The 18,638-nt window shown below is 41.5% G+C and overlaps 1 protein-coding gene across 11 annotated transcripts in view; it reads right to left on the reverse strand.

Moving 5' to 3' along the window:
• The window catches only part of LOC122540004 (supervillin-like), a 231,843-nt gene that overhangs the window by 138,011 nt on the left and 75,194 nt on the right, over positions 1-18,638 (reverse strand). For 10 of the 11 annotated variants that reach the window (XM_043675276.1, XM_043675277.1, XM_043675281.1 and 7 more), the window contains 3 exons: positions 9,603-10,253; positions 4,950-5,120; positions 834-983 (listed from right to left, as the gene is read on the reverse strand). In XM_043675276.1, coding sequence (XP_043531211.1) covers positions 834-983; positions 4,950-5,120; positions 9,603-10,114 — 833 coding nt within the window. In that variant the 5' untranslated portion in view covers positions 10,115-10,253. The remainder of the gene's footprint in view (positions 1-833; positions 984-4,949; positions 5,121-9,602; positions 10,254-18,638) is intronic. The other variant, XM_043675286.1, reaches the window with a different exon arrangement.

Raw genomic sequence — 18,638 nt, forward strand, 5'->3', positions numbered from 1 at the left:
AACAAAAGACAGGAGTTGGTTGAATAATGTGTTTTCTTTCTTAATTAATAGTTTGAAAACATAAAGACACCCGTTTGAAATATCAGGTCTGGTATTTGCCAGAGGATTGGTTTAAAATTAAGCTTGATGTATTGCCGTATAAATTCTGTCACATTATTATTTCAGGACTGTCATTTAATGAGTCATTGAGATGGAAGCAAAGTCCTTACAAATTTTTATGGTGAAAGGTTGCTGGCATAGTTGGGAATGTGGGTTATCACACCAGCCATGATCTTATTTAATGACAGTGTAGGTTTGGGGAGGCAAATGGCCGTTTTACTACTATTTTACATTTTTGTAACAGATATTATAAAAAAAACTCTGACGCACAGTCGTTCCAACACATAATCACGCTCTCTAGGGTTTGTTCCATTGCAAACAGCTGGATCGATTAGCTCGGTAGCATGTTACAGCAGGATTTGATTCAATCCCTGAATAGCTCAGTGTAGCACTTCTGAGACTGGAAATTCCCTCATTGTAACATCTTATGCATGCTGACTGTGGTTGTGGTTGGAGATTGGGTTTGATAACTGGGCTCAAAGTCCCTTGAGCAGGATGGGGAGCAACAATCCCATGTTCCTGATCATAGTCATTGCCCATAAATCAATAAATAACCATCTCTGCATCGAAGTAAGAATGAGGCATGACTGTGATGCCTTGACAATCAGTTCAAATGTTTTCTGCTTCAAATATTATTGAGCATAGGAAGGAAACCTGGGTTAAAACCTCTTTCCACTTAATTGAATTATTGAAGTTTAATGTGTTTAGGAGCCTTGTGCCCAATTGTATCTCACCGTTCAGTCACTGTAAGGGGCTGTGTCTTGAAGCGATCAGATGTTTTGCGATTCACGCCAGTGCCAAAATATCGTCTGGGCCTCCGCCGTACCTCTGAGCTAGGCGCTGCTGCTAAGTCAAGGCTCTGTGTTATGCTACCTTCGTCATCACTAGTAAAGGAGGAGGAGAGAAAGACAGAGACAGCAAAAGCGAGACAGCATGAATGTGAAGGGAAAAGCAATTCATTGAGCGAGGAAAGTAAAAGACAGAAGGAAACAACGGATTAAACCATTGAGATTTGCTGCATGGAAGAAACGTGAGCCTGGAGGATCATCAACTCAGGGAAAGACTCTCTTTGCTTTGCCCGAAACCTGTTGGTCTGACAGAACAAGGAGCTGACCGGGACTGAGTGTTGCAGACTGGCACATTTCAAGGTCCAGGATTATGTGCTGAGGGATGCACTAAAGCTTGGGGCAACTGCTGCCAAGTCACAGTGAGAAAAGATCACTATCTGAAGTCTTTCTGTCAAAGTTGAATGGGGGTCTGTTCAGTTACTGGACCTTCCTCGTGCCTCAAATGCATGTAAATATAGTCTTGTAAATATAGTAAGTAATGTGTTTGGTTTGTTGAACAGAGTCAAATTCCAATGTTTTTGTTTCACTGATATGCTACTATACAGAACCAAATTGCATTTGTGACTATGTATATATAATAAAGATATTTTTTGTGAATAAACTATATTTTTGAAATAAAAACAACATGAACAAAGTACAGCATCCGAATACCCCTTGCTCTGTCAGTTCAGTATCTATACTGATTCAGCATCAGGTGGTAGAATAGAATTCGATGGGGTAAGGGAGCCAAGTCATGTTTGGAAGCAATTGATTGCATTACATAACCCCATCCACACACACAGTGGTGGTTTAGTGGTAATACTACTTTACTTGCAGTCAAGTACCTCAGGCTAATATTCTGAAGGTATAGGTTCAAATTCACCCACAGTGATATTTCAATTACAATTTAGAGGGAGGTTGTGATGTTGTCACTGGCCTAGTGGTTTGCAACCCAAAGTTAATGTTCTTGAGACATGCGCTCAATTTCCCATCAGGTTAGATGGTGAAATTTGAATTCAATTAAAAACAAATACTAGTCTAAAGGTGACCATATGTTGCTGGTTATATAAAGGCTTTTGTGGCACATTGATAGTGTCTCTGCCTCTGAGTGAGAAAATCTGGGTTAATAAATATCTACAAAACTATCTGCCAGTGTGATCCTCGGCAAAGGGACATCATGTGAAGATTCCTACTCATTCCCTTTTGTCACTTCACTGTAAGTTAACCTAAAGCTCTTGAACACAAATTGTGAGGGTGAAGTCAATGCTGGGTCAATCACCATCAATTGTCCCACTGCTCCTTGCTCTTTACACATCGCTTTTCTCAGTTAAATGGCCTAAGGAGGTTTAATGGCTTCGTACCCCATCATTTGGAGATTTTGTCACAATCTACTCCCTTTAATCCTCTTTTTTCCTCCCTTTAATTTTCCTTCTGCATCACTCAGCAGTTTTTGGCTTGCCCTCAAAACAGATGTGTATCGCACTGAAGAGAGCTTTGCTTAGTTTAGAGATCACTTCTCAAGTAGTTAGATCCTTTGTGAACTTAATCTGAATAGCTTTTTGTCAAACTTTGGTATATAGTCTGTGACTTCCTCATGGTTGTCATACAGAAACCAACACAAGGCGGGGGGGCATGTTTGTGTGTAAGGGAAATGATTAATGGGGATGGAGCAGAAAATAGGAAGAGAAAATGAAACTGAAGGGTTAATGAAGGGACCCTAATAGAAACCATAGCAATGTAAAGTATAAGAGTAAACTGGGCTTTTTAATTGGATTAATCCTGTACACTAAGTGTTGATTATAATACATGGGTAATCCAACTTGGTTGGAGCAATCATGTGGAATTTACACCAAAACAAGGTACCCAGAGCAACATTTCAATGTCTTTATGCTTTTTCTGTGTCTACTCCCTTCCTACTTCATCTAATCCCATCAACATAATCTTCTATTCTATTCTCCATCAAGGCTTTACCTGAATTCCCTTTAAAGGCATTGAAATATTTTATCCCCCACCCTAATCAACCTGCTCAGAAGTGGGATTACACACCTCTGTAGTAAGTGGGACTTAAGCCCAGGTCTCCTGCCTCAGAGGTAGGGACACTACAACCGCACCACCTGAGCCTTTAATATAGGGCAGGGACAAATTGTATTTAGCCCTTTCCTTGTTGATATTTTTAAATCAACCTCTTCCGATGTGTAACTTCCCCACTCTATTTGGAACAGGTGGGACTTGATCCTGGGCCTACCTGGCTTAAACACAAGGACACTAAGACATCTCTGCTGTTCCTGTCAGATAATTGCTGCAGTGATAGATTTCACATACTGACCACTTTCTGGCTAAAGACATTTCATTATTGGAATTATTAGTGATTATTTTATAATCCCTGGCGCGCATTTAGAGATTTGGTTGATGAACGAGCTGCCTACCCATGGTTTCAGCAGTGAGGTCTGAGCCACTGTGGAGCCTGAGATTTAGTAGAGTAGCAACTATAAGCTATACCTTCAATTAGCTTTCCCTCCTGATAGTTGGCAGAGAAAGTCTGGTGATCTGGAGCATGGGGCCCACTTGTGAACAGGTCTGGGTGATGCTTGTTGTGGTGAAAGAATGTAAATTATTGTGTGATCTGGGCCTTAGATGACAGCAACCAGTCAGGGACATGTAGTATAATTTACTATATAGAACCAGACAGCAAACTGACCTTATTTTGGCCATGCATCTTCATGGCATTGGGGAGGGAGGGAATGAGAAAGGGAACTTGCTGCATCATTAATTGGCATCAGTAAAAGATCACCACGTTTCTCTACTTGAGCTGTAGAATGAGAATTAGGATCAAGTCACACTTCAGTCCCTATTAAATCAAGATCCATGAGGCATAAAGCAAACACTTTGATTGCAAAAATTCCCTGTTAAAAAAGGTCACACTGATGCAGTCTTCCCTTACACCAGTCTTCATAATCTATTTTTCAAAGCCACTGCAGATCAGTAAAGCCAGTGACTAGGGATTCTGGAATCTGTTATAAGAGCTTGGATCAGCAGTTCACCAACTCTCCCAAAAGTCCCAGCGGATTAATGCCTCCTCCAAAAGGGAGCAGAGCCTGGAGCCAGCATCAGTGAGCTCCAGTCAGTCAGGGATCTCTGAGTAGAAGTTGGCCAGTGACTGTGTTCATGTTTAAAGATGCGCATGTGCTAGTGTCTTTAACAATTCCAAATGTGTTCCATTGTTACACGTTACTTTGAGCAAATGAAGTTGAGTCCCTAAATATTAGCCACGTCTTGATACTGTTTTAACAACTTGCAGCAGTTTTAGTAGAAAAGGCAATCTATACAAAACAGGAAAATATACTTCAAACACGTTTACCTAAGAAGTATCTGTTATTGTTCAATAACAGAGGAACTACGGCACTCAAAGCAATGAATCAATAAAAAATACTGACAATATACTGACAAAATAGAGCTGTACTGACAATCACCCCAAAAAATTGGAGTTCACAATCAAATGCCATAAGCTGAAAATCAAGGTCACATGCCCAACCAAGATGTCTAGAAGTCAATTTTTGAATGTTAATCTGAAAAGCAATTAGCCATGAGTTTTGCTTATCTACATATTGCTAATAGTTAATATGTTGAACAACACTGCGCAATTGCATTCTGCCTCTGTAACAGACAAGATTACACGATGTAATGCAGTTATAAGCCAGACATGGCAATACTTGCTGGCTGTAAGCTTGCTATGTTACCTAAATTGGCAACAGAAGTTAGGCTGCAAACTGGGATTTAGTTACTCAATTATTGTGCTCAGGAATTTATCCTCAGTGATTACATACTTAGAAAAACACATAACTCCTCGATCATTATTAATCGTGGCGGTGTGTTGAAAGACTCGAAGGGTGAACTAAACAATGTTCTACATGGCTTCTAATGCTGACCAAACAAACCAGCAAAGCTCCTTGCGATTAATGCTTGCAATTGAAATGTAGCAATGGGTAAGTCAAAGGGAACAGCGCAGCAAACCTCAGCACCTACACTTTCTGCTCACTGCAACTGCTGCTTTTCTCCAGGAAACTGCTGCGGAGACAACCCACAGAGACTCGTGTGTCCACCGTTCCCACCACAGGATGCTGTGTGCCATTGCTGCTGTTAAAGGTGACCTTCCGGACTGCCTGTAGCTTGTGAACTGATGCCTGGGGATTGCAGCTACCAGAGGAAAAAGATTCCTGTCAGAGCTATACTGGGACCCTGCTGGGGAGTTGCAAAATACATTTAGCACAGAAACAGGCATTTTAGGGCAATAGGACTTTGCAAATATTCATGCTCCACATGAACCCTCACCCAAACCACCTAACTCAATCAAGGGTTAAAAATCACACAACACCAGGTTATAGTCCAAAAGGTTTAATTGGAAGCATTAGCTCTCGGAGCACCGCTCCTTCATCAGGCAGTGCTCCGAAAGCTAGTGCTTCCAAATAAACCTGTTGGACTATAACCTGGCGTTGTGTGATTTTTAACTTTGTCCACCCCAGTCCAACACCGGCATCTCCACATTGTAACTCAATCAACACAGTTCTTCTGCTCCCTGTGTTTATTGAGATTATCCCTCATACATCAGTGTTGTTTCCCTCAGTCCTCCTTGTAATATACTCCACATCCTAATCACTGTCTGAGTCAATACAACTTCCCCTAATTTCCCTTTGGGATTTGTTAGTTATTTTCTTATATTAGTTATTATATTTGTATATCTTATGCATTGACTTCCCTAGACCAAATCTTCACATAACAACATATTTAGCGGATCAAAACACTTGAAATATTGAGTTAGGAAGGGGCAGGGGTGAAGGGAAATCAGGCATGGTTCTCATCACTTGGTCACAATCTAATGCTCCCTGCTGGGAATTGCAGCCCAATAGGCCTCCTGCTGAGAATTGCATCTCAGTGCTCTCTGCTGGGAACTGTAACCAGAAGATCTCTGCTACGAATTGTAAATGCCATGCTCTCTGCTGGGAATTATTTCCCAGTACACTCTGCTGCGAATTATAAACTCCCATGCTCTCTGTTGGGTATTCTATCCTAGTACTTTCTGCTGGGAATTGTAAATCCCATGCACTCTGCTGGGAATTCTATCCCAGTACTTTTTGCTGGGAACAGTAAACCTCATGCTCTCGGCTGGATACTTAATTCTCTCTGCTGGGAATTAGAACTAAGTGTGCTCCACTGGAAACTACATCCCACTGCTCCCTGCAGGAAATTGTAACCCAGTGCTCTCTGCTGGAAATTGTAACCCAGTGCTCCCTGCTGTGAATTGTAACCCAGTGCTTCCTGCTGGGAATTATAACTCAGTGCTCCCTGATGGGAATTATAACTCAGTGCTCCCTGCTGAAAATTGTAACTCAATGGCTCTGCTGGGATTTCGAACCCAGTGCCTCTGCTGAGAATTGTAATCCAGTGCTCCCTGCTGCAAATTGTAGCTCAGTGCCTTTGCTCGGAATTGTAACCCAGTGCTCCCTGCTTGGAATTGTAACCCAGTGCTCCCTGCTCGGAATTGTAACCCAATGCGCCCTGGTGTGAGGTGGAACTCAATGCCTCTGTTGGGAATTGTAACCCAGTGCTCCCTGCTGTGAAGTGGAACTCAATGCCTCTGTTAGGAATTGTAAACCAGTGCTCACTGCTGAACATTGTAACTCAGCGTCTCTGCTAGGAATTGTAGCTCAATGCTTCTGCTAGGAATTGTAACCCAGTGCTCCCTGATGGGAATTGTAATCCAGTTCTCCCTGCTGAGCATTATAATTCAGTGCCTCTGGGAATTGTAGCCCAATGTGTCTGCTGGGAATTGTAACCCTATTCTCCCTCCGGGGAATTAGAACCCAGTGCTCCCTGCTAGGAATTGTAACCCTATCCTCTCTGCTGGGAATTGTAACCCTATTCTCCCTGCTGGGAATTATAACCCTATTCTCCTGCTGGAAACTGTAACCCAGTGCTCCCTGCTGGGAATTGTAACCCAATCCTTCTGCTGGGAATGGTAAACTAACTTTATTTTTAAGGTTATCAAACAAATAAAGAAAGAACTAAAGTAAGAAGTCTGGGAAAATTGGGCAAATGTTAGATTAGATTAGATTACTTACAGTGTGGAAACAGGCCCTTCGGCCCAATAAGTCCACACTGACCCGCCGAAGATCAACCCACACAGACCCATTCCCGTACATTTACCCCTTCACCTAACACTACGGGCAATTTAGCATGGCCTATGCACCTAACCTGCACATCTTTAAATTGGGCAAATGTTAGATTAGATCAGATTACTTACAGTGTGGAAACAGGCCCTTCGGCCCAATAAGTCCACACCGACCCGCCGAAGATCAACCCACACAGACCCATTCCCGTACATTTACCCCTTCACCTAACACTACGGGCAATTTAGCATGGCCTATGCACCTAACCTGCACATCTTTGGACTGTGGGAGGACACCGGGGCACCCGGAGGAAACCCACGCAGACACGGGGAGAATGTGCAAACTCCACACAGACAGTTGCCCGAGGCGTGAATTGAACCCGTGTCTCTGGCGCTGTGAGGCAGCAGTGCTAACCACTAGGTATGGATGGTGAATTTATTGTCAGCCATGCCAGTCAGAAACACTGCAGATCCCCCTTAGTCACTGCTCTGTAGAACTCTTCAAGTTGACCATAGTCAATTTTTTGATAAGGAATTTATCGTTTACCAAAGTATTAAAGTAAAAAAGTATTACAGGTGATAGAATGTAACAGGAATAGGTTCCAGCCTGGCAACTTTGAGATCAGTATCTGCTTTTTGTACCTTGTGTCCCCAAACCCAGATTCACTTTTTTTTTAGAAAGTATCATTTATTTGGACAATCAACTTTTCAGTGAGAGGGCATATTGTTTAACATCAGGAAATGAACTTACGTGGAGCTAGTTCGCTAACGATTGCTTGATGCCAGTGTAATATATCATTTTCCATTGCCTGACAGTGATAAACTGCATCAGGCCCCACACAAAACAAATGGGATTTGTTACGTAGACACAAATAAACAACCTGAGCCCAATGGTTTGTTTCACAACTGTCTCTACCAACCCTCCTTCCCTTTTCAATGTTTTTCATCCCAGAGTTTTCGAAATGGAGTGTGAATGCCAAGGGTAAATTTCCACACAGTTCTCTCCCCCACCTCATTGAGTTCTGAATTAGAAGGAGAAATATAAAACCATTGGGGCATTAATCACCTGTGGCACCTGCCCAACAGCTCAAACTGCACAGACATTACACTTGGCTGGAATAACGTCGTTGTAAAGTATTAACCTAGCACTGGTAGAAATGAAAGATTAACATTCCAATAAATTATATCACATGTCCTTTATGATTAAACTCCAAGTGATGCAGTTTGCATTTACGAATAGAAAGCAAAGCTGCATGATATTAAATATTGTAGCATGACTAAAAATGTTACCGTGATTAATGTATATAGATTTACATCACACTGGGTTTATATTCCTTTGATTGATGTCTATATTGTATAAGTCTTGCTGAATGTAACAGGCGTTTAGTTAACCATATGATAGAAAGCTTTATTTTTGTCTTTGGGCACATTGTCACATAAATTACAAGTGTTAACAGAAAGTTCTGTTTGAGATACAGGGAAAGACAGCATGAGAGGCAGGAGAATGAGAGCTTAAAGTAGAAACAGAACAAGACAAAGAGGAGAGTGCAAAGGAAAAACAGTGGAAGGAGAAGGACATAGAGTCAAAGATAAAAAATGAAAGGAAAGAGAGCACAAAACGAAATGAGGGACAGGGTCAAAGGCTAAAGAGAAAGAAAGAAGTACGAGAGAGGCAGAGGCAGGAAAGTCAGGGAGAGACAGACAGTGTTAAACTAAGAGAGGAATATATAGAAGAAAGGAGAAGCAGAGGCAGAGATATGGAGGGGAAGACAGAAAGAGAGAAAAATAGATTCAGAGAAGAACTGGGAGGCAGAAAGAATAAGAGAAATAAAGACTGACAGAGATTAAGAGAGGGAGAGAGAAGGAGAAACAGTGAGAGCAAAGAGATAAACAGAACAAAAGTCACCCATCTCATTTACCAGAGTAGCATGGGACATTTAAAATTTGTCAAGAATTCCCAATGACATATGTTATTGTTATTGAAGCATTCTTTGGGATGTGAGCATCAATGGAAATGTACTTCCCTGATGTAATTGCCCAGTTGAGATGGAAATGATCTGTTTGAACAATTGGACTCCATGTAGCAACGGCACTTCATCAATGCTGTGAGGAATATTGTTGAAGGATTTTAACCCAGAAACAACAAAGGATTCAAAACAAGGTGGTCTGTTGACTTGATGATGATGACGATATTCCTATCCCACTGTGACAGGAGGACTATGCAATCTAGGCAATCCTTTACAACCTCCCGTTCTCCTCAGTGTTGCTTAACTGTCTCAGGATAACATGCTGAACAAGCCACCAGTTTACTAATCTCCAGTTCAGTATTCAACTAATGGAGCTAACAGTATACTGAATTAGAATGGCATATTCTTTTTCAGATATGGAGTAAGAAGGAACTACAAAGACCATATGATAACATTCTCCAAGAACTTTAATCTGCTCTGAGACACATGATTCCTTTGCATCAGCTTCAAAAACTACTCGTGTTAATTAAAAGCACAAATACTAACCTTGCCCGTGGAGGTAGTCCAGTGATTTGGGTCTCAAGGATAGAGGCTCGCTGTGGGAGAGGCAAAGATTTCTCCAAACCATCCATCACCTTTTCTTTCCTGCAGACATCTATCCTGTGAAAGTGAGAATCACCAAGCTTATACCCTGATGTCCATCCCTCATTCCTAGTGTTTAAACTTTGGACGTAGAAAGAACTCTTCTTTTCCATGGTGTTCTCTTTGGTTTTATGTGAAACAATTTCTTTTGGCAGTTCCTTTACTCCCCACAGTTTGAAAGGTACATGCAGAGTCGACTTGCTTACAAGGCTCTCCAATGCTTCAGATCTTTTTGGAAGAGAATATCGATTTTCCAAAGGTTCATTTTCCTTTTCCTTTCTCAAGCTTTTGGAATTGTCGCTTGTTTTTTCTCCGAGGTTGTTAATTTTTACAGCTGACTCGCGGTGTCGCTCAGCCTTGTACCTGGCAATGCATTCTGCCCTGGTCTCTGTCAGCACATTCTCTTCTGGTTCCATAATATTTGTGCCATTTGTTGGGAAGGGCAGAGAGGTTTGGTAGGAAGTGATGTTCTAGTGGGCTCTAAGAGCTATGTCAGTCAGCTGCCTCACTGGTATATGGGAGATTGACACTCTGAAGATCCCTCTCCTCTCACTGCTAATGAGAAACAGATAGAAAATTTTAATAATCAGCTCAGAGTGAGGAAGAAAAAGTAACCTTGGAGATAAAGGCTAATGATGATAAAGGTAAACAGAGGGAAAATAAAAGCAAGAGTACAGTCACATGCAGGATTTTATCCTTCCCAAAGTACAGAGCACATTTGCCCACTCTGACTCATCTGCTTATCGCGTGGACATTGTTTTTTTAATCATGGAGTTTCCATGCTTTGTTATTTTATTTCTCTGTATCCAAGTTAAAAGAATGCCATTCTGGAGAATAGAATTGTGATCCCTGTCGGTCTAATATTGTCAATAAGCACTGTTTGCAGTTCCAATATCGGACTAATCAAACAGAACACATTTGTTTGTCTGGCACAGTGCTTACCATACGGCGGCACGGTGGCACAGTGGTTAGCACTGCTGCTTCACAGCGCCAGAGACCCGGGTTCAGTTCCCGCCTCAGGCGACTGACTGTGTGGAGTTTGCACGTTCTCCCCGTGTCTGCGTGGGTTTCCTCCGGGTGCTCCGGTTTCCTCCCACAGTCCAAAGATGTGCAGGGTCAGGTGAAAATCTAATCTAATCTAATCTAATCTAATACTGACGGATATGCCAACACTGCCAGTGTAATATTTAGGGGCAATAATCGTTTGGGTCAGCTGCAAGGGACAATTTAAAATGTGGTGTAAAACACCTTGTATTGAGTTTGCTGAACCTGGTGCATCTTCTGATACATACATGATATTCATTGGTCCTAATTGTGAACAAGAAGTCTCCAGCAGGTTAAAAAACTGAAATGTCTATGGTAATCATTTTTTGCTTTCATCAGCATTTTGAAATATAGAACATTGAACATTACAGCACAGTACAGGCCCTTCAGCCCTCGGTGTTGGGCCGACCTGTGAAACCAATCTGAAGCCTTTCTGACCTATATTATTCCATTCTCATCCATATGTCTATCCACTGACCATTTCAATGCCCTTAAAGTCACCGAATCTACTACTGTTGCAGGCAGTACTTTCCAAGCCCCTACTAGAGTAAAGAAACTACCTCTGACATCTGTCCCATATCTATCACCCCTCAATTTAAAGCCATGTCTCCTTGTGCTGGCCATCACCATCCAAGGAAAAAGGCTCTCACTGTCCAACCTATCTAACCCTCTGATAATCTTATATGTTCTAGAGGTTTGCTTATTTAACTCCATGTTTTCAAGATCTGATGACTTGGACTTAAACTGGCAGGTATACATAAGGAGTAATTCACTGAGGTGACTGAAGAGACCAAAAGGCCACTGTCCTCCCAACCTGCACAGTGTAAAATGAATGGTCAACGATTGGGGTACAATGAGAGAGAAAGCATGAGCCAGTAGCAAATGAGAGTGACACTAGTCTTTGTACATGTTAATTTTCTCACAATTTCATGTGTCCTAATGTTTATGGGGAGATAGGGTGAGGCTAAAATCTGTCAAAGACTTCAGCAAGATGCAAGAGGTGGTGCTAATCTCCACATTACCACTTTATTAGCGTCTCATGGCTCAAACTTCCACCCAGCGACCACCAAATGAATGGTCTGATTGGTATAGGGTGGAGGAACACCACTAACAAAAGGATGATTGGGAGCTGTCCCCAGAATTTGGGAGGAGCATGGATCAGGATGGATAAGGTGTGCCATCAGGTTTGCAGAGGCAGAGAGTGAGCAAAGGTCCAACTGAGTGATGAGTGAGTGGTCAGCAGTCAGGAGGGGAGAGTAGAATGGGTACATGAAGATGTCAGCTCTTGAGAATGAGGAAGCTTCTCATTGGGCTTGAGTATGGCCAAAGGCTTCCTGGAGGAACTGGGCAGCAATATCCTGCTCCTCCTGGTCTACAGAGCCACCTACTAGAGCCATAAGACCACAGAAATAGGAACAGGCATAGGCCATTCAGCCTCTCAAGCCTGCTCCACTCTTCCATTGGATCATGGCTAATCTGATACTTCTTAAGCCCACTTTCCTATCCATTTTCCATAAATCGTAACTCCCTGACTGAGTAATAATCTATCTCAGCCTTAGATATACACAAGGACTCTGCCCCCATAGCTCTCTGTGGCAAGGAGTTCTGTGAGAGAAGAAAATCCTCCTCATCTCAGTCTTAAATTGCCTCTGCTTTATTGTGACTATGCACTCTGCTCCTACACTCTCCCATGAGGGGAAACATCCTCTCAGTATTTACCTTAACAAGTCCTTTAAGAATCCTATCCTAGAATAGCCCCTACCTCCTTTCCATTCTCAGTGATCCGTGTGGACCCTTTCAGCAACAATAAGTTTAACATTGGAGGCCCAATGTACAGTTAGTGAAGCATCCCACCTCTCCACAGTGGAAATTCAGATATCTCAATATTTGCGGGTGTAAAAATGGTATGAATGCATTTCAATTTTAATTGTACCCTACTCCCCCAGCAATCTTCTCCCTGTCAAAATAGGGAAAAGAGTATTGGGACCACTGTCAATGGTCTCTGATTCTCACTGCAGTTTGCTTTGTATTACTTTAACTTGCACCTTTATTTTATGCATTATATATCTTTAATTCAGCCTGATCAAAGATAGTATTACACACCTCTGGAGTAGGTGCAACTTGAACCTGGGACTCTTGGCTCAGAGCTAAGGACACTTCCATTGCATCACAAGAGCCCTCAAAAACTGGTCCATTTCAGAATCCATGATCTTTGTGGCAGCTGCTCAGTAAGCCAGGAATGAAAATATTATCCGAGTACTCACTGTGGCTGTAAGAGTCACCTTCTGTGCCAACCTCCTGATCCTGATGGAATTGCTGGAGATGGCTGAGAACTTGAGAAGGCTGTGTGGGACTAGGTACACGTACAGTACAGTTTATAGGGTTCCAGATATTTAGAGATAAGGCTAACAGGAACAAGTAATTGTTCACTTATAAACAAACTGGAATTTCTGGCCATATCTGTTGACTTGAACTTGCAGATTATTACGTCTAGATGTCTGTCTGTTGGAGAAAACTAACTCCTTTGAATTCCACAGCATATGGCAAGTCCCGTACCTCAGACTCTAAGAATCCAAATTTCACAGCCATGTAGATTAAAAGAACACTTTGTTTTGTTTCAGATGCTTGTTGTTACTGTCAGCAGGACAGACCAACGTCCAAAAATAACCCTGAAATAACTCCGTAGATGTTGGTATCCTGTCACCAAGTCACCCTTTATTTACGTGTGCATAGTCCTTGACATTGGTCTAGCTTCATCAGAGCCAGCTCTCAGAGTGAGCAGAACCTCTGACCCTCCTGTTTATATGTGTCAGTGCGGCCTCCCTGATTGGACCAGATTAATAGCCACAATCAGGGATCTCATATTCTATAAGATCCACCTGGCTGACCTTGTTACAATAACTACAAAGCTCACTTGAGTTTGGGTTTGAAGTGAATCCAGCTGAATGAATGATAGACACTCCGCTATGACTAGATCTTAATAGGGTAAGGACTTCTTATTATAAGCATATTTATTATTTAAAGATGGAGTCAATTATACTAGTTAGCTGAATTGCTGTTTTGCAGAGTGATGCCAATGGCATGGGTTCAATTTCTGCACCAACTGAGGTTACTATGAAGGACTCTTGTCTCCCTTGTTTAAGGTTAGCTGGTGCTCAATTAAATCACCAATGGTTGTCTCTCCCTATTGACAAAACAGGACTCTGATGACTTCACCGTTTTTATTTAAAGAACTGTCTCAGTTTATATTGAACAAAATATGTGCCCAGTAATCACTCTGTGCAATATTAGAGTACTACAGTGAGTAACAAGGATAGAGATTTGTAGAGGGCTGGCCTCTTGGAGATTAAGCAGTGGTGAACGTAATAGATTGGGTAAACCCAGATTATTACTTCAAATTAAGGCAGCCAGGAAGGATCAGAGGGCACAAATTAATGAAAGATAATAATGAAAGATAAATTTGAAACAGATCTGACCAGGAAGAAGCTTTTAACTCAGTCTTTGGAATGATACATTGAAAACAGGAGTCACAAGGCTATGCACAAGCTGATTTTCTGGTCTGAATTTGGGTGCTGGGGGTCGTTGTAAGATTGCTTTGCACTCCAATGAAGAGCAGGTCATTCAGGACATCCAGCAAATTACAAACTTTCCAAGTGTGTGCAGTTCAGCTATTAGATGGTTAATGCATTCCTAATTTTTAAGCTCTTTTCCAGTTGACATTATTTTGTTAGATGTACCAAAGTTAGATACTCTATAACCAAACAGTTTAAGACAGAAAAATGGACTTAGAGCCATAGATCATAGAAACAGGTGATTTGGCCCAACTTGTCCATGTCGACCAGATATCCTAAATTAATCTAGTCTCATTTGCCAGTGCGTGGCCCATAACTCTCTAAAACCTTCCTATTCATGTACCCATCCAGATGCCTTTTAAGTGTTGTAATTGTACCAGCCTCCACCACTTCCTCTGGCAGCTCATTCCACACACGCACCACCCTCTGCATGAAAATGTTGCCTCTTAGGTTCTTTTTAAATCTTCCCCCTCTCGCCTTAAATCTGTGCCCTCTGGTTTTGCACTCCCCGACTCTGTGAAAAAGACATTTGCTGTTCACCCTATCCATCCTCATGATTTTATAAATCTCTGTAAGGTCACCCCTCAGCCTCCGACACTCCAGGGAAAATAACCCGAGCCTATTCAGCCTCTCCCTATAGCTCAAACTCTCCAACCCTGGTAACACTCTTACAAGTTTCACAATCTTTTTCCTATAGCAGGAAGACCAGAATTGAACATGTTATTCCAAAAGTGACCTAACCAATATCTTGTTCAGCTGCAATATAACATCCCAACTACTATACTCAATGAACTGACCAATAAAGACAGGCATACCAAACATTGGTCTACCTGTGACTCCACTTTCAAGGAACAATGAACCTTGCAAGAATTTGTAAAATCTAATAAAAGATCCCCACACTTTTTCCTTAGTTTAGTGAACTAGACATTTTCCAACTCTTCAAATTTTAGAAGAGAATGGGACACAGAGGTGGAATTCCCTAATGATTATCTGGGGGTGCATAGAGTAGAAGAAGGTCTAGTTTTCTGGAGATTGAAGCCTCTTGCTGCTAACGTTTCAGTTATATTGATAGCAATACCCCACAGTGAAGTCACACTTCTTTTGATACATGCAGATAATTTGCATGATTAAACACATCATGAAATTGCTCATTTGCTTTACATTAAAGGGAGTGCACGATTTCCAGTGTTCCTTATTTTTGAGTTTGTTTGAGTAAAATTATCTAAGCACATTTCAAATTGTTATCTTGGTCCTTCGAAAATTTCAAAATTTCACCTTTACTGATTGCATTCAGGTTGTGCAGTACAAACAGTTCCATCAGTGAGAAATGAAGATATTAAATAGCTCTGTTGTTGGTTTTGTTGTCAAACTCATCTTCCACTTTTCTTCATTGCCTGTGTTGTCATCTTTTCACTGTCAGTTTTATCTCTGCTGTTGATACGTAATATTCACAAAAACAGAAGAAGTCACAGCAACAATAGACCCTACAGCCCATTGAACCTGCTTCACTACTTAATATGCTCCTGGCTGACCTATCAACTCCAATTTCCAGTCTGCTCCCCATTTCCTTGACTCGCTGAGGGACCTTAGACTCAGAGAATCCTTTCATTGTGGAAGCAGGCCATTGGGCCCATCGAGTCCATACTGACCCTCTGAAGAGCATCCCACCTATATCTGCCCCCTACTCTATATAGTTCCCATGGCTTTCCCTGGACACTATGGACAATATAGTGTGGTCAATTCACCTGACCTGCACATCTTAGGACAGTGGAAGGAAACCGGTGCACCTGGAGGAAACCCACGCAGACATGGGGAGAATATGCAAACTCCACACAGACAGTTGCCCGAGGGTGGAATCATCCTAATGCTCTGACGCAGCAGTGCTAACCACTGAGCCACCATACTGCCCTGTGCCAACTAAACATCGACATATCTCAGCCTTAAACATATTCAATGACAAAGTATCCATAACCCTCTAAATCCAAAGGTTCACAACCCTATAAGTAAAGAATCCAATGTGCTGTCAATGAAAACACGTTCCAAAAGAGACAGGACATGTCTTCTCCCAAGCATCTCCAGAACCAAAAAGGCTAGTGACAGGATCACAGAAGAAGGCAGCCCCCTAACTGAGAAGGAACAAGATCAATTCAAGTGACATTGTCCATTATTCCCATCCAGTTTCATCATCCCTGCTGAGCACGAGTACATCTCTTCCAAAGATTGTGATTCATACAGACTGCAGCGTTTATTGAATACATTGTGCAAACAATGAGCTCAGAACAGGTTTAAGTTAATGAATCTGTTTTGTGCTCACAGCTCAGGAGGTGCACATTTTTAACTCTTGGAAGGACCTATGGGACTGGGCCCACGTAACCAAAAACAGAAACCTCAACACAGCTGAATCAATTGAAGGAAAAATATACTTGCATTCATGCAGTGCCTTTTAATACAACCAGATGTCCCAAATACTTACAGCTAATGAACTACCTTTTACAGTGTTGTCACTTTTGTAACATGGGGAGCCAATTTTCACAAAGCAAAACCCCGAAGCAGAGAAAATAACGCGTTTATTTGTTTTGGTGATGTTGATCAAGTGATAAATGTTGGCCAGACCAGATAATTCCACTATTCTTCTTCAAAATAGTGCCATAGGATCTTTTATATCCATGTGAGAAGGCAGACAGGCGCCCGGTTAATTTGTCACCAGAAAGTTGGCCACACTGACAGTGCTGATCGCCCTCAGTATTAGGCAGAGCTTCCAGCATAGATTTTGTGCTCAAGCCTTGGCAAGGACTTGAACCGATACACTTTAAACTCAGAAGTAAACAAGCCTAACAACTGCGCCATAGCTAACACAAAGAATGTACAGATAACAGAAGTGCAGAAGGAGGAGCATTTAGAGACAAAATGGAGATCTTGCCAGCAAGCAAGGGCAGAAATCAAAGTCACATTACTACAGATTATTGATAGAAAGGACAAGTCCTCAAATAAAAGAATTAGCGCACAATTCAGATTCTGTATTGAGGACAATTTGATTTTGTAGCACTTGGGATTTAAGGTTGCATGGCTAAAGGAAATCTTGCTGTTCAACTTGGCAGGCCCAAGCTGCAGCTAAACCATGTAATACTGTTCCTAGACAAGTTGAAGAATGGTTACATTTTCCTATTGTGGGTAGGGGATGGAGCGTGTTAGCAAACTTAATGATCTGGAATAGGTCACTCTGCTTCACGGCAAAGTTGGCTTTGAATAATTGAAAAGAAAAGTGAAGACAGTTGCAATGGCCAAATCTGAAGGGGTAAGTAAATTCCTTTCATTTCACTTCTGAGGTTGGGATAAGAGATTTCTGAATTTTTAAACAGATGTGTTTTTCTCCCAGTCACAGCAATGTGTCAATCTTGGCCGTTGGCTACAGTGGGAACAATTCATTTTTAATAAAGAGTTTCGTTGTATGAATTCCCTGCCAACATTTGATGTAGTTTCATACCTCCTCTTTTAATAATAAATTTTAGCTTCAAGCCTTTATACCCTGTTGGGTAGAAATCTTGTCCCCAGAGATATCTAAAAGTCTCATTGCGAGCTACATAATCCTGGCAATGAATTTTAATGTCCACGTAATTACCCCTTGATTGGTTTTCCAATGTGTGGTAAACAGTTTTAACCATTGTAAATTCCTGCTGAGTATGGCATTAGTAGACATTTTAACGAGCCCCAACTCAATTTTACTGTTTTCTCTCAAACCAAATTCCAAAGGATTTATGTTCATCAATGAGATTTAAAGACTGATAGTCCATATTTTATGTGATGGTGACACAGTCTGGGTTCCAGATTCAGATTAACTAACATGAGTTTGTGTTTCCAAACACAACAAAAGGAAAGTCTACATATAAAAACCCAGAATCGAAATACCTCTGCACAGAAGAGTGAATGATGGAGGAAAACTGGCAGCAAAGAGAATGCAAAGGGGAAGTAAATACCTCATGAGCAGCCTCAGCTAATCGATTCACCTCTTGTCAATCACACAGTAAATCTGTACATCACAACATCTTACTGGAGTTAATGGAGTACAACATCAGACTGAAAACCTACTGAAGTATCATTCATTGAAATAAATAAAAGTAAGATAAAATAATTATATAATCTCATAATACAAGAGAATATAAATAGGGATCAATTCCTTTTCATTGCTATTGTCACCAGAGCCTTATCAGACCATAGGAGCTGCTCTCTCATTAGAGAGAAGCAACTGGTGGTGATTTAATCTGAGGGCCACCAGACCTCAGGGAGGGAAGAGGTTGAGAAGGAGAGTGCTTCATAGTAATCTCAA

Source organism: Chiloscyllium plagiosum, chromosome 33 (assembly GCF_004010195.1).
Source record: "Chiloscyllium plagiosum isolate BGI_BamShark_2017 chromosome 33, ASM401019v2, whole genome shotgun sequence".
Lineage (NCBI taxonomy): Eukaryota > Metazoa > Chordata > Chondrichthyes > Orectolobiformes > Hemiscylliidae > Chiloscyllium > Chiloscyllium plagiosum.